The following is a 17,420-nucleotide window of genomic DNA, read 5'->3' as shown; positions in this document are numbered from 1 at the left end:
GTCGAGCTGACACGCTTACTGCACCGAATCATGAGACGTCCCCTCTGTGGGTTCCTGCAGTGTTGGGCATTATGCCTTCACCCCATAGAAAACGCCAGCAGAGCGAACCTGGGAGACAGTCAGGGGGGTCTGGGGTTAGATATGACCACACCAAATGGGTGTAGTAGTATGTACATATTGAACCTAAGGAGTAGCTAATGGTGTATTCTGTTTGCAACATCACTGGTCTGCTTTGCCATTTGATTCATTGGTCCTTTTTGGTCAGATTGTTGTAGAAGAGAAAGTGATCTCAATGATCACCTTCTGTGAAACGTGAAGTAACTGTCACCCTGTCTGTAATTTTCTTCTTTGAAACACTTGACTAACATAAGTATAATTAATTTATTCTGGGACCTCCTATATCCGTGCCTCAACATTTTATCTGCCTAAATCATATAGTTACATATAGAATTCCTGTTAATTGAATATGATCTCTCTGGGCCTAGTCGTAAAGATTTGTCATTTCAATTTTTAACCTCTTAGAACCACCCATCCCGGATCCGGTATATTTGTCATCAGCAACGCTGAATAACATAGCGCATGTCAAATAATATTACTAGAAAATATTCATATTCATGAAATCACAAGTGAAATATAGCGAAACACAGCTTAGCCTTTTGTTAATCACCCTGTCGTCTCAGATTTTGAAATTATGCTTTACAGCGAAAGCAATACAAGCGTTTGTAAGTTTATTGATAGTAAACAAAACAATAAGTACACCTAGCATCAGGTAACTTGGTCACAAAAATCAGAAAAGCAATCAAATTAATCATTTACCTTTTGATCTTTGGATGTTTTCACTCACGAGACTCCCAGTTAGACAACAAATGTTCCTTTTGTTCCATAAAGATATATTTTTTTATATCCAAATACCTCCCGTTAGTTTGGTGTTGCTTATTGTTTGTGTATGCTCCTCAGACTGGATGCCCAGAAATCCACCGGAAAGAGCGGTCACGACAACGCAGACAAAAATTCCAAATTATATCCATAATGTACACAGAAACATGTCAAACGTTTTTTATAATCGATCCTCAAGGTTCTTTTTTCAAATATCTATTCGATAATATATCAACCGGGACAGTTGGCTTTTCACTAGGACCAGGAGTAACAATGGCCTCTCTCTTTTGCGCACAAATCACTGAGAGCCCCCACCTGACTACTTACGCAATGTGGTCGTTCACGCTCATTCTTCAAAATAAAATCCTGAAACTATGTCTAAAGGCTGATGACACCTTAGGGAAGCCATAGAAAAAGGACTCTGGTTGATATCCCTTTCAATGGGCAATAGGGATGCATAGGAACACAGGGGTTTCAAAATATCAGTTCTGTTATACCCACAGACAATATTTTTACAGTTTTGAAAACTTTAGAGTTTTCTATCCTAAACTGTCAATTATATGCATATTCTAGCATCTGGTCCTGAGAAATAGGCCGTTTACTTTGGGAACGTTATTTTTCCAAACATAATAATAGTGCCCCCTAGCTTCAAGAGGTTGCTAATGCCTCTGACATGCGATAATGATACACAATGGTGTAGTAGCCTACAGTTTTCTTGACATTTTGTTTTAATTATTGTGACGGGCTCATGTTTTACTGGTACGGTGTACTCCACTATTTATTTTGCCGTACCGGCCCGCTTTACTTTCACCCCTGGAGACAGGGATTAGTTTACCTGACTGTGTTGTGATGCAGCTGGTCCCAGATGAGAGGCCAGCTTAGGCTTCAGCTCCACCAGACACGGAGCCATAGTGCCAGACACATCCAACTGTGCCCCAAACACATGCTTGCTACCTTGGGGGAGAGGGAAGAGCCAGAGACTAGGGTTACTTAAACCTTCAATGGGGCATTCAAAGATATTTGGCTATTTTGGTACCATAGAATTAGAATGAATAGAACAGACATTACATTTCAAAGCTGATGTCTGGTGAGGGCTCTTGGGACTCGTATTTTGCTAGTATTGTTGAGAGAGAAACGCCAGCAGCCATTGCAGCCTCGTTTGTTTGTACCACTGCAGGAGTCTCTGAGTCGGGTACTGTTATAACACCTACTGTACCTAGAACTGAGGGGGTCACTTTTTTTTTTATAGGTGTTAAGTGTGTTTTGCTAAACCACCTGTGCAACTACTTGTTGAACACAATTGTTTTCATAAACCTTTCTGTAGACATTCCTTATCATTTCACTGTATTCCCTTCCCTGCTGTTTGTAAACCTATCTGAGGATGGCATGCTTTTAGACAGGGGACATGCAGGGGAACTTTGATCGGGCTCCAGACAGTGTCATCTCAAGCAGCCTGCCTCTCTGGCTTGTCAGGCTGGTGGGCAACCAGGGGCTGGAGCGGAGGCAAGAGAGCAGGGTTAGCCTCATCTTCACCCCACCTACTTTGTTCTAAGTATTGAAAATTATACAAAACTGTAAATGCTAGATAACCATGGCACTGGTTGGTTTCAAATACTACTAGTGTTAAAACTACTCTTCACAAAATAGTCATTAAATGCAGTCATTAAGAACAACCTCTTATATCCATCTTGCTAGCTACTAGTTCCTCTTTTGTTGCTAAGGGGATGTTTATGGTAGGGCATTAAGCAGAAAAAGCAGCGATGTCAGAAAGCCGGTATTTCTAAAATTGTGTAAGTCTGGCTTGAGAGACTTGGCTTCAATCACATTCTTGCTGCTTGCGGTCATATCTGTTTGCAGCTATGTAGCTTTGATAGGCTGTGTTAGAAACACATACGCTTTTTATAAAAGAGCCCTATTTAATTAAAAATACCATTAGGGCTAGTTGTGGTACAGGCTATTTGGAGAACTTGTAGTATATTTAACTAGACAAACACCACATTCCCACTTAAATCTTTGATAGCATATATTTGTATTCTTTACCATCTCTATTGCAATTAACACTGTAGTGTGTGTGTGGTGTTAGTTTGCATTTTTTTTGTATTGCTTTTACAGCAAGTTGTGAAAAAGACATGTTTTAGGGGCCAACCTTCAGTGTTTTTTTTTTTATCCACCAGAAAAGGGAGACTTCCTGGCTCTAGATCTGGGTGGGACCAACTTTCGGGTCCTGCTGGTGAAAGTGTCTGACAATGGGAAGCAGAAGGTGGAGATGGAGAACCAGATCTATGCTATTCCTGAGGAGCTGATGAGGGGCAGCGGCTCAGAGGTGAGTGGGGGGGAGTGGAGTGGACCATGTCCCTGACCCCAAAAAAATAATAGATTGGCCAACATTGTTAATGAATTTTTTCCATTCCATGTTTTAAATAAAATCAACTACAGTACCAGTCAAAAGCTTGGACACCTCTCCTCATTCATTTTTATACAAAAGATTTGGTAAAAGACTAAGTCTATATTATGGCAAGAACAGTTCAAAGAAGCGAAAAGAAATGCAAGTCTATCATTACTTTAAGACATTACCCAATTGAGATGGTTTGGGATGAGTTGGACTGCAGAGTGAAGGAAAATCAGCAATAAGCGCTCAGTATATGTGCAAACTCCTTCAAGACTGTTGGAAAATAATTCCAGGTGAAGCTGGTTGAGAATGCAAGCGTCCTCATTCAACATTGACTGGAGTGTTTCAAATAAAAGACAATAAATTGACAAAACTGATAAACTTGTTTACCAGACATCTTCTCTACCAGAAAATACATGATCTAAGACAATTGATAGTTGGTATTCAGCATTCATTAAAGTAGGCCTTAATTTACTTTTGAAGAACTACTAAAATAGTGATTTTTGTCAGAGCATAGACAGCAGCTCTATAGAGATGAGTTGACTTGGAATGAAATGTCATCAAATAAAACAAATGTAATAAACACAATGGAATATGTTATTCAAATAATGTGAATAATAGTTGTGATAAGCAGTAATGGGCAGTCACTACCATCATGGGACTTTTTAATACTTGTTTAATTCTGTGTTACCCACATAATGCATAGTGCATTTCATGTTTTACACACAAAAAAAGCATCAATATCGTGATCATTTTTAAATAATCGAACCAAAACTGAACCGACCTCAAAAAGCATTAATCGCTCACCACTACTAGGGATGTATGCATGCAGGGTTGTGTTCAGTAGGCACAGAATTGAGAACTGAAAATAAAACAAATGTTTTGATATTCGACAAGCACGACCTCCTCCGTTTCAAACCGTTTTCTCCTGTTTTGTGCCTGTTTTGATGTTCTTAAGGTTGTCAGATTTATCTCAGGGGTGTTCAATAAGGGTTGTGGTTGTTAAGGGCTATAAAGTAATATTTGTAATATTTTACCGTAACATTATCATTTTGCTATTATACAAAATAAATGGGGTTGAAAAAATAACTAATCCAATGAGCTGAAGGGTTTTCGAGAACATTGACCAGTTTGCTGCTTTATGTTAAAACCGAACACCCCTCTGTTTCTCCCTAAGCTCTTCGACCACATTGCTGAGTGTCTAGCTAACTTCCTGGAGAAGCTGGGAATAAAGAATCAGAAGCTTCCTCTGGGCTTTACCTTCTCCTTCCCCTGCCAGCAAACCAAACTGGATGAGGTGAGGAATAAGAAGGGTGACCATTTTTGAAGACCGCATTGGAAAGTTAGAGGGAAAAAAGTCACAGATTTTCAGAATGCTCCAGAAGTTTTCATTGCCTGTGTGTGTGGCCGTTTGTGTGCGTCTACATGCAGAGTATTCTGGTGTCCTGGACCAAGGGCTTCAAGTCACACGGGGTGGAAGGGAGAGACGTGGTCAGCCTTCTGAGGAAAGCCATCAAAAAGAGAGGGGTGAGTCAGTAGAAAGTTCATAGGCCAAGGTTATGCACTGAGTAGCCATTGCAGTAGCAGATCAAATCATTTCTGGACTTCTAGGAACTTTCTAGATATTGTGTGCTACACATCATTTGACCCACTAAGGTTAAGCGGAAAGTGTAGCATGAAGTCGTCAGACCAGCACTATTATGGCTAACATTAACAGTGTTTATTCAAGTTTAGAAAGATGCCATCGTACTCAACCCACTTGGGGGTTTAGAAGTTATTCATTGGTGCCTAAAACCGGTCCCAATAAGAGATGCACCCACACCAATTATTTTTATAAGTGAGTTATATGTGATTTAAAAACAATTCTATATTTATATTTAATAACAACAGGCAGGGGAACCACATTACACACAGAATGTGAGTTTGTCTGTTCCCATGCTTGCTGTTTTCACAAAGAAAGTCCATAAATGTTTTTACCCATTTTTGTTTGCGACCATTAAGTTTAACTCTTCATATTGAGCTTTACAGTAGTTCTCCTGAGGGTGTATTCAAAACAAGTAGTTGTAGCCCACTTTTTTGCTTTATTGATGTCATCTGTTTTGTGTGCCTCACAATAAACCACAGTGGGAGCATACAATACAAGAGTTACACAACACTCATTCCTTTAGAATGTTTTCTTTGGATGTGCATATCTTTTCTTTTTTTCCTTGTGTACAAAAGTCTGAATTTGTGACAAAAGCTGTTGTTCAGAGCCAGTCTGCTTAGTCATACATGAAGGGGCATAAATGGGCTGGGGAATTATGGGGGGGGGGTGTACATTTACAGTAACATTTTGGAAATGTACATTTTCATGAAAAATTATGGGAATGCACCTGGAGTGTATCGAGAGCTGTTAGAGGCCCTAGAGATGCAGAGTGTGCTATTTGTCAGCCAAGCTATTCAGTATACATTTCTGTTTATTTGTTGTTTGTCTGATGATGAACCAGTCACTTGCTTATTTTACCTTTATTTAACTAGGCAAGTAAGTTAAGAACAAATTCTTATTTTCAATGACGGCCTAGGAACAGTGGGTTAACTTCCTGTTCAGGGGCAGAACGACAGATTTGTACCTTGTCAGCTCGGGGGTTTGAACTTGCAACCTTCCGGTTACTTAGTCTACACTATGCTTGGCGGGGAAAATAGGGTTGGAGTGTTCTTGTGCTTTGCTCTTGTCCTGACCGCTGCCCTGATCTATAATGGAATTACTGTGTTTTCGTCCTTCCAAGGAAAGCACCAAATTATATTTGAATAGGTCATCATTATATTGTGTACTGTCAGTCATGGATTTCGAAACTAACACAAGTTGATTTCTTAAGCAATATTTGCTGAAACACAGCTGCTTTCCCAGCATGTAGCAGAAGGACCAGCTCTGTCAGAGACCTCTGGGTTGAACTAGCTAGCTGCTCACTCTCAAATGCAACCCAGAGGTTCACATTGTGTTGCTTTGACAACATGTTGTGTCACCGTTTTCATTTAGATTTCAGTGTCAATTCAGGGCAGAGGCTAGTTTCCCCTGCTCTGCAAGGGCTATGGAACATTAATGCTGCTTTGTGACGATGTTGTTGGGATTAGAGAGTTGCTGGGCAGGGTCTGGACCTATTCTGTTGCACTTGTAACTTTTCTTCATTAATGTATGAAGTGAAACTCTTGAGAGATGCCTTTTTGTTAACTAAATCAAGTGTTAAATGAGGTGAAAAGGAGACTAGGAAGCCCCCCCAAAATATAAAACAGATTATATTGGCTGCTTATAACATCGGAGTAGGACTGCTGATTTTTTTAGGATCAGTTTAGCCTTTTAGGTCATAATGAATAAGATTACATGGACAGAAGGGGTCTGATCCTAGAGCAGCACTACTACTCTGAGACGCTTTCTGAATACGGGCCCTGATCACACCCTGCATCTTGACTTGTTTCTCATAGGAGTTGCATCATGCGTAATGGTTTCAGTCACGGCATGCTGGCCAAGGGAGTCACTTGTTAATTACGGCATGTTTCTATCTTTCCTAAGGACTTTGACATTGACATTGTGGCTGTAATCAACGACACTGTGGGCACAATGATGACTTGTGGATACGACGACCATCACTGTGAAATAGGCCTCATTGTCGGTGAGTCCCTCTCCATCCTAACCTATATGGGGATTAGTTGGATTTTCTGTGATTTGTGTAATCCAACACAATGCTCTCGATCTAAGTGTTTTGAGCGAGGTACTGAGCACTCCATCATGAATGCAATCCATACACAATCAATAGGACTGACTTCCAATGTTCTGGCTCCCTATTTCCTCACCATAGAATTACATACAGAACACATAATTATTATAGGATCTCTTGGTGCTCACTTTCACAATGTTTTTTGATGTTTATGAAAATGTATTTGCTGAGAGGCTTCCATTGTGTGAATACAGTCCATACATGCACTCTCCTCCATATGTATTTGGATAGTGAAGCACTTTGGAGGGGGGGGGGGGGGGGCTCTATTTCAGAATTTTGTATTTCAGATCAAATATTTCATATGAGGCAACAGTACATAATGTGGATGAATTATCTTGGCCCTTTTATTTGAGGGTATTTTCATACATATGTTTTACTGTTTAGAAATGAAATTCCTCTGTAGCTGTTTGTAGCACATGACTCTTGCAATGTCAGGATAGTGGTTTTGATTCCTGGGACCCCCCCTCCCCCCAAATACGTAAAGAATGTATGCACGCATGACTGTAAGTTGCTTCTGCAAAATGGCTATTATATTATTTATATCAGTCAGCCTTTGCTCATTAATATGGTCGAATCCGGAAACTATCATCTCGAAAACAAAACTTTATTCTTTCAGTGAAATACGGAACCGTTCTGTATTTTATCTAACGGGTGGCATCCATAAGTCTAAATATTCCTGTTACATTGCACAACCTTCAATGTTATGTCATAATTACTTAATGTTGGCAAATTAGTTCGCAATGAGCCAGCCGGCCCAAACTGTTGCATATACCCTGACTCTGCGTGCAATGAACGCAAGATAAGTGACACAATTTAACCTGGTTAATATTGCCGGCTAACCTGGATTTCTTTTAGCTAAATATGCAGGTTTAAAAAATATATACTTCTGTGTATTGATTTTAAGAAAGGCGTTGATGTTTAATGGTTAGGTTCACGTTGGCGCAACGACAGTCCTTTTTAGCGAATGCGCACCACATCGATTATATGCAACGCAGGACACGCTAGATAAACTAGTAATATCATCAACCATGTGTAGTTAAAACTAGTGATTATGATTGATTGTTTTTTATAAGATAAGTTTAATGCTAGCTAGCAACATACCTTGGCTTCTTACTGCATTCGTGTAACAGGCAGGCTCCTCGTGAGGCTGGTGGTTAGAGCGTTGGACTAGTTAACCGTAAGGTTGCAAGATTGAATCACTCAGCTGACAAGGTGAAAATCTGTCGTTCTGCCCCTGAACAAGGCAGTTAACCCATCGTTCCTAGGCCGTCATTGAAAATAAGAATGTGTTCTTAACTTCTTATCGTATAGGGGACGCTTGCGTCCCACTTGGAAAAATCCCCAGGGAAAATGCAGCGCGGCAAATTCAAATAATGATTTAAAATCAAACATTCATTAAATCACACATGTAAGATACTCAATTAAAGCTACACTCGTTGTGAATCCAGCCAACATGTCAGATTTTAAAAAGGTTTTCGGCGAAAGCATTAAGAAGCTATTATCTGTTGATAGCACAATGTCAATAAAGAGGGTAGCATATTTCAAACCTGCAGGCGCTACACAAAACGCTGAAATAAAATATAAAACATGCATTACCTTTGACGAGCTTCTTTTGTTGGCACTCCAATATGTCCCATAAACATCACAATTGGTCCTTTTTTTCTCTCGATTAATTCCGTCCATATATACCCAAAATGTCAATTTATTTGGCGCGTTTGATCCAGAAAAAAACAGCTTCCAAAATGCGCAACGTCACTAAAAAATATTTCAAAAGTTGCCTATAAACTTTGCCAAAATATTTCAAACTACTTTTGTAATACAACTTTAGGTATTTTTAAACGTTAATAATCGATCAAATTGAAGACGGGTTTGTGTTCAATACAGGAAGACAACAAACCAAGCTACTTTTCAAGTATTGCGCAACTCTGTGTTACGCAGTACCTAGTTGGCCCTACTTCTTCATTGCACAAAGGAATAAACTCAACCAAATTCCAAAGACTGGTGACATCCAGTGGAAGCGGTAGGAACTGAAAACAAGTTCCTAAGAAATATAATTTGCCAATGAACAGACAGAAACCTAAAAAAAAAAAGAACGGTCAGTCCTCGGGGTTTTGCCTGCTACATATGTTCTGTTATACTCACAGACATGATTCAAACAGTTTTAGAAACTACAGTGTTTTCTATCCAAATCTACTAATAATATGCATATCTTATATTCTTGGCATGAGTAGCAGGAAGTTGAAATTGGCCATGCTATTTATCCAAAAGTGAAAATTCTGCCCCCTATACCAAAAGTGAAAATGCTGCCCCCTATACCTTAAGAAGTTAACTAACTTGCCTAGTTAAATAAAGGTGTTTAAAAATAAATAAATACAAAATCGACGTCCAAAAATACCGATTTCCGATTGTTATGAAATCCTGAAATCAGCCCTAATTAATTGGTCGACCTCTACTACATAAAGCTTGTGACTCTTCAAACTCGTTGGAAGCATTTGCAGTTTGATTTTGTTGTGTTTTGTGTTTTTCCCAATAGTAACTGAATGGCGACTGGAGTAATTGTCTGACTTTCTAAATGAGTAGATACGATGTTTCTGAACACGTCTAAATTAATCCTGATCATGCCAGGATTAGGAAAATCATGAATAATGATGAGTAAGGAGGGCGAGAGGCTACAATAAAACATGCTAACCTCTTACCATTACACATAACAGGGGAGGTTAGCATTTTGGGGGGTATGATCATGATAGCATCCATATGAATGTAGAAGTGTTCAGAAACATCTTCTATTCTTACAATAAAAGTGACTCCAAAATGACACAATTCATTATTGACTTTCCTATTGGACAAAACATCTGAAACACAACCAAAACAAACAGCAAAAGCAATGAGTTTGTAGTCTCATAAACTTGATGTTGTCATTGCATGCTAGGAATATGGGACCAAATATTAAACTTTTGACTACATTAATACACTAAAGTGACTTCTTCACATGGGGGATTAGATAAAGTGATATCATGTCTAAACAGTAAAGCAGTAAACAGTAAACTTGTCACTGTATCTCTGTGCATTATAATTGTCATCGATAAATGCAATTTTGTTAATTGTCCATAGCTTAACCCTGCCCATACCATGACCCCACCACCAACACAACGATGACATCCGCAAACCGCTCGCCCACCACATACACGTGGTCTGTGGTTGAGGCCGGTTGTATATACCGCCAAATTCTCTAAAATGTTTTACACAGCTTCTGGTAGAGAAATTAACATTATCTCTGGTAACCGCTCTGATGGAAATTCCTGCAGTCAGCATGCCAATTGCACGCGCCCTCAAAACATCTGTGGCATTGTGTTGTGTGATTATGCTGTTTAGATCATGCTGTTTAATCAGCTTCTTGATATGCCTCACCTGTCAGGTGGATGGTCAGGTGTATGAAAATACCCTCACATAAAAGCTGACATTCTGTACTTTCGCCTCATATGAAACAAAATGTCTACTGTTCAAATACATATGGAGGGGAGGTAAATCAGTATGTAAATAATACACCTACTGTGGGTTTATTGCGACATATTCAATTGTGCTTTTGGTGTAAGAAAGGCTTAGCATTGAAACCCCTGTACAAGTCTAAACCTGAATTAGATTTTGAAGCGTGATTGTTGATGAGTCAATATCCACATATCTGCTCCAGAGGTTGATTTTCTTTGTCATCAGATTAGTCAGTCCTTATGTCCCTGTTGCCAACAGTATGTCCTTTTTGTCTGTCGCTGCCCCCCTAGGTACCGGCACTAACGCCTGCTACATGGAGGAGATGCGTCACCTGGAGCTGGTGGAGGGGGACGAGGGGAGGATGTGTGTCAACATGGAGTGGGGGGCATTCGGTGACGACGGCGCTCTGGATGACCTCCGTACAGACTTCGACCGGGAGATCGACGCCGGCTCCCTCAACCCCGGCAAACAGCTGTGAGTGAGAGGGCAGACGCATGGCCCGCTCTCTACTTCTACTATACTGTATATTACGCTAGTCTTCTTTGTCTATTGCCCAAGGCCACCTGGAAAAGATATCAACCTCCAGCTGCCATGTAGATCTGGCTTGTTGTGGAAACTGTAATTTTAACCTTGTTAACCTGTCTAGGAACTGTGTTCCGCCCCGTTCCGCTAGTGGAACCCCTCGCCAACAGCCAATGAAATTGCAGGGCGCCAAATTCAATCATCAGAAATCTCATAATTCAAATTTCTCGAACATACAAGTATTAGACACCATTTTAAATATAACATTCTCGTTAATCCAACCACAGTGTCTGATTTCAAAAAAGCTTTTCGGCAAAAGCAGAACATATCATGTTAGGTCAGCAACTAGTCACAGAAAGCATACAGCGATTTTCCAACCAAAGAGAAGAGTCGCAAAAAGCAGAAATAGAGATAAAATTCATCACTAACCTTTTGATATTCTTCATCAGATGACACTCCTGGGACAACATGTTACGCAATACATGTATGTTGTGTTCGCTCAAGTTCATATTTATATCCAAAAACCTCTGTTTACATTTGGCTTTGCCTCCAAAACATCCCATGAATTTGCACAGAGCCACATCAATTTACAAAAATACTCATAATAAACATTGATAAACGATACAAGTGTTATTCACAGAATTAAAGATATACTTCTACTTCATGCAACCGCTGTGTCAGATTTCAATAAAACTTTACGGAAAAAGCAAACCATGCAATAATCTGAGTACAGCACTCAGAGACCAACACAACCCAAAAAGATATCCTCCATGTTGGAGTCAACAGAAGTCAGAAATAGCGTTATAAATATTCACGTACCTTTGATCTTCATCAGAATGCACTCTCAGGAATCCCAGTTCCACAATAAATGTTTGATTTGTTCCATAAAGTCCATTTATGTCCAAATAACTCCTTTTAATTTGCGCGTTCAGTACACAATCTAAACTCACGACGCGCGGGCAGGTCCAGGCAAAAGTTCAGACAAAAAGTAATATTACCGTTCGTAGAAACATGTCAAACGATGTATAGAATCTATCTTTAGGATGTTTTTATCATAAATCTTCAATAATGTTCCAACCGGGCAATTCCTTTGTCTGTAGAAAAGCAATGGACATTGAGGTAACATTCACATGAACACGTGGTAACTTTCACATGAACGCGCATCACGCGCTCGTGGCTCTCTGCCAGACTTCTGACTCATTCCCCCCTCCTTTACAGTAGAAGCATCAAACAAGGTTCTAAAGACTGTTGACATCTAGTGGAAGCCTTAGAAAGTGCAACATGACCAATATCCCACTGTATCTTCAATAGGGAATGAGCTGGAAAAACGACCAACCTCAGATTGCCCACTTCCTGGTTGGATTTTTCTCTCATGGTTTTCGCCTGCCATATGAGTTCTGTTTTACTCAGACATCATTCAAACAGTTTTAGAAACTTCAGATCTAAATCTACTAATAATATGCATATATTAGCAACTGGGACTGAGTAGCAGGCAGTTTACTCTGGGAACGCTTTTCATCCAAACGTGAAAACGCTGCCCCCTAGCCCAAACAGGTTAACTCTTTGGACCCTGGTATAAAAAAGTTGACCGGAGGACACTGTTCAGAAATTATTTCAAAACCCACTCTCCCACTCTTTGCCCTGCATCCACTCCGGATGCACACCACACACCCTTTCCTGCGCCCTCTCATAATTTTGTCCTGCTTTCAAATTATGAGTTACAAATCGGTCCACACCCCCTGGTGCCACACTCTTGGCTCTTCGCTTCCTGCCACTGTATCCATCACAAAGCCAATGTGCAATTTGCATTTTGAATGCCTTCAGGGACAGGTGCCTGCGGTTTCTGGGAAGGGGTCTTTGCAGGGTCCCCACACAATGTAAGCATTAATAATAGCAATTTTGAGCATCCATCAACACATACTTCCACCATTTTCCTGCCTGTCCATCCAACATTCTAGTAGCTCCTGAGCTGGTTGATGTTTTATTTTTTTATTTCACCCTTTTATTTAACCAGGTAGGCCATTGGAGAACAAGTTCTTATTTACAACTGCGACCTGGCCAAGATGAAGCAAAGCAGTGCGACACAAACATCAGTTACACATGGGATAAACAAATGTACAGTCAATAACACAATAGAAAAATATATATACAGTGTGTGCAAATGTAGTAAGATTAGGGAGGTAAAGGCAATAAATAGGCCATAGTGGTGAAATAATTACAATCTAGGAATTACACACTGGAGTGATAGATGTGCAGAAGATGAATGTGCAAGTAGAGATACTGGGGTGCAAAGGAGCAACAAAAAAAATAACAAAATGGTGATGAGGTATTTGGATGGGCTGTTTACAGGTGCAATGATCGGTAAGCTGCTCTGACAGCTAATGCTTAAAGTTAGAGAGGAAGATATGACTCCAGCTTCAGTGATTAAAATAACAAAAAATAATTGGCAGCAGAAAACTGGAAGGGAAGGTGGCCAATGGAGGAGTTGGCTTTGGGAATGACCAGGGAAATATACTTGCTGTAGTGTGTGCTACGGGTGGGTGCTGCTATGGTGACCAGTGAGCTAAGGTGGTGCTTTACCTAGCAAAGACTTATAGATGACCTGGAGCCAGTGGGTTTGGTAATTAATATGAAGCAAGGGCCAGCCAACAAGAGCATACAGGTCGTAGTGGTGGGTAGTATATGGGGCTTTGGTGACAAAACGGATGGCACTGTGATAGACTACATGCAATTTGCTGAGTAGAGTGTTGGAGGCTATTTTGTAAATGACATCGCCGAAGTCCAAGATCGGTAGGATAGTCAGTTTTACGAGGGTATGTTTGGCAGTATGAGTGAAGAAGGCTTTGTTGCGAAATAAGAAGCCGATTCTAGATTTTATTTTGGAGATGTTTAATGTGAGTCTGGAAGGAGAGTTTACAGTCTAACCAGACACCTAGGTATTTGTAGTTGTCCACATATTCTAAGTCAGAACCGTCCAGAGTAGTGATGCTAGATGGGCGGGCAGGTGCGGGCAGCGATCAGTTGAAGAGCATGCATTTAGCTTTGCATGCATTGAAGAGCAGTTGGAGGCCACAGAAGGAGTGTTGTATGGCATTGAAGCTCGTCTGGAGGTTTGTTAACACAAACCTGTGGAGGTCGACCAATTAATCGGCATGGCCAATTTTAATTGGGGCCGATTTCAAGTTTTCACACCAATCGGCATTTTTGGACACCGATTATGGCCGATTACATTGCATTCCACGAGGAAACTGCGTGGCAGGCTGACCACCTGCAGCAAGGAGCCACGGTAAGTTGCTAGCTAGCATTAAACGTATAGGGGAAAAAATCTATCATCACGTAATCATTAGTTAACTACACATGGTTGATGATATTACCTGTTTAATTAGCTTGTCCTGCGTTGCATATAATCAGTGCTGTGCCGGTTAATATATCATCGAATCACAACCTACTTCGCCAAACGGGGGATGATTTAACAAAAGCGCAATCGTTGCACGAATGTACCCAACCATCAACATCAATGCCGTTCTTAAAATCAATACACAGAAGTATATTTTTTAACCTGCATATTTAGTTAAAAGAAATTCATGTTAGCAGTCAATATTAACTAGGGAAATTGCCACTTCTCTTGCATTCATTGCACGCAGAGTCAAAGTATGTGCAACAGTTTGGGCCGCCTGGCTCTTTGCGAACTAATTTGCCAGAATTTTACATAATTATGACATAACATTGAAGGTTGTGCAATGTAACAGCAATATTTAGACTTGGTTGCCACCCATTCGATAAAATACGTAACGGTTCCGTATTTCACTGAAAGAATAAACGTTTTGTTTTCGAGATGATAGTTTCTGGATTCGACCACATTAATGATCTAAGGCTCGTATTTCTGTGTTTATTATATTATAAATTAAGTCTATGATTTGATATTTCATAGAGCAGTCTGACTGAGCGGTGGTAGGCAGCAGCAGGCTCGTAAGCATTCAAACTTTACTGCGTTTGCCAGCAGCTTTTATTTTATTTATTCATTTCACCTTTTCACCCTTTAACCAGTTAGGCAAGTTGAGAACAAGTTCTCATTTACAATTGCGACCTGGCCAAGATAAAGCAAAGCAGTTCGACACATACAACGACAGAGTTACACATGGAATAAAACAAGTCAACAATACAGTAGAAACAAGTCTATATACGATGTGAGCAAATGAGGTGAGATAAGGGAGGTAAAGGCAAAAAAAAAGGCCATGGTGGCAAAGTAAATACAATATAGCAAGTACAACACTGGAATTGTAGATTTGCAGTGGAAGAATGAGCAAAGTAGAAATACAAATAATGGGGTGCAAAGGAGCTAAATAAATAAAATAAATACAGTAGGGAAAGAGGTAGTTGTTTGGGCTAGCTCTTAGCAATGCTTGATTTACAGAGTTGTTCACGGCTATCAACTCCTGAGATTAGGCTGACTATAGTGCCTATTAGAATATCCAATAGTCAAAGGTATATGAAATACAAATGGTTTAGAGCTACATAGTCGATGTGTCATAATTCCTATAATAACTACAACCTAAAACTTCTTAACCCTTTGTGACTAGGGGGCAGTATTTTCATTTTTGGATAAAAACGTTCCCGTTTTAAACGGGATATTTTGTCACGACAAGATGCTCGACTATGCATATAATTGCCAGCTTTGGATAGAAAACACTCTGACGTTTCCAAAACTGCAAAGATATTGTCTTTGAGTGCAACAGAACTGATGTTACAGGCGAAACCCAGATAAAAATCCAATCAGGAAGTGCCGCAATTTTTGAAAGCGCTTCATGCCAATGAACGTTTTTCATCCAAAAATTAAAAGAGCGCCCCCTATATCAAAGAAGTTAAGTTAAAGTAAAAGGGTTTATTGTTCATTCAGTATTGTTGTAATTGTCATTATTACAAATATGTATAAAAATCGGCCGATTTTAATCGGTATCGGCTTTTTTTGGTCCTCAAATAATCGTTATTGGCGTTGAAAAATCATAATTGGTCTCCCTCTAGCCAGAAGTATACAGAATGGTGTCATCTGCGTAGAGGTGGATCAGAGAATCACCATCAGCAAGAGTGACGTCATTGATGTATACAGAGAAAATAGTCAGCCCAAGAATTGAACCCATAGACTGCCAGAGGTCCGGACAACAGGCCGATTTGACACACTGCACTCTATCTGAGAAGTAGTTGGTGAACCAGGCGAGGCAGTCGTTTAAGAAACCAAGGCTGTTGAGTCTGCCAATAAGAATGCGGTGATTGACAGTCGAAAGCCTTGGCCGGATCGATAAAGACGGCTGCACAGTATTGTCTTTTATCGATGGCGGTTATATCATTTAGGACCTTGAGCGTGGCTGAGGTGCACCCTTGACCAGCTCGGAAACCAGATTGCATAGCGGAGAAGGTACGGTGGGATTTGAAATGGCCGGTGTTCTGTTTGTTAACTTGGCTTTCGAAGACTTTAGAAAGGTAGGATAGATATAGGTCTGTAGCAGTTTGGGTCTAGAGTGTGTTCCCCTTTGAAGAAGGGGATGACCGTGGCAGCTTTCCAATCTTTAGGGATCTCAGACGATACGAAAGGGGTTGAACAAGCTAGTAGGGGTTGCAATAGGGGTTGCAACAATTGTGGCAGCTAATTTTAGAAAGAGAGGGTCCATATTGTCTAGCCCAGCTGATTTGAAGGCGTACAGATTTTGCAGCTCTTTTAGAACGTCAGCTATCTGGATTTGGGTGAAGGAGAAATGGAGGAGGCTTGGGCAAGTTGCTGTGGGGGGTGCAGGGCTGTTGACAAGGGTAGGGATAGCCAGCCGTAGAAAAATGCTTATTGAAATTCTCGATTATCGTAGATTTATCAGTGATGATGATCAGTGTTTCCTAGCCTCAGTGCAGTGGGCAGCTGGGAGGTGGTGTTCTTATACTACATGGAATTCCTTATCAACCCGGCCCATTTTTTTTATTGTAATCCAGGACCAGCTCTGGATCGCATGAGTACATTCTGCCCGTGTTTTGATACTGGTTTTAGGGTGTCATTCCCTGAGCTGTTAGGACATAGAAAGTACACATCTCGTTTGTCCCTACAGTAGCACGCTTTACGATTATCTGCAGACCATTTTAGACTCTGACCTGTATGGAGCTTGCCTTCATTATGGCCTTGGGTCAATTCTTTCTATTGGGCCTTGCTGTGTCACAAAAGTATGTCGACATCAAAAAGATATCTCACCAGAGGTATGGCTGAAAAGTTGTCATCAGCATAGACATAGTGTTGTGACGAGAGAGCTCCTCATGCGCTCCATGACAACTCTGCAGGCTAAGCCAAGTTCAATTGCTTGATCCCCCCCGACCTATGTACACACTGAAAGCTAGGCAGTAGCCAGTCAAGGAGTCAG

At 40.5% G+C, this 17,420-nt stretch overlaps 1 protein-coding gene across 1 annotated transcript in view; it reads left to right on the top strand.

Annotated features, from left to right (window-relative positions):
• The window catches only part of LOC139411073 (hexokinase-2-like), a 58,089-nt gene that overhangs the window by 22,582 nt on the left and 18,087 nt on the right, over positions 1 to 17,420 (top strand). The window contains exons 3-7 of the mRNA XM_071156899.1: positions 3,051 to 3,199; positions 4,443 to 4,562; positions 4,697 to 4,792; positions 6,813 to 6,912; positions 10,794 to 10,977. Of these exons, the coding sequence (XP_071013000.1) occupies positions 3,051 to 3,199; positions 4,443 to 4,562; positions 4,697 to 4,792; positions 6,813 to 6,912; positions 10,794 to 10,977 (649 nt within the window). The remainder of the gene's footprint in view (positions 1 to 3,050; positions 3,200 to 4,442; positions 4,563 to 4,696; positions 4,793 to 6,812; positions 6,913 to 10,793; positions 10,978 to 17,420) is intronic.

The sequence above is a fragment of the Oncorhynchus clarkii genome, chromosome 6 (genome assembly GCF_045791955.1).
Source record: "Oncorhynchus clarkii lewisi isolate Uvic-CL-2024 chromosome 6, UVic_Ocla_1.0, whole genome shotgun sequence".
NCBI lineage: Eukaryota > Metazoa > Chordata > Actinopteri > Salmoniformes > Salmonidae > Oncorhynchus > Oncorhynchus clarkii.
This window is presented reverse-complemented; position numbering and strand designations above follow the sequence as displayed.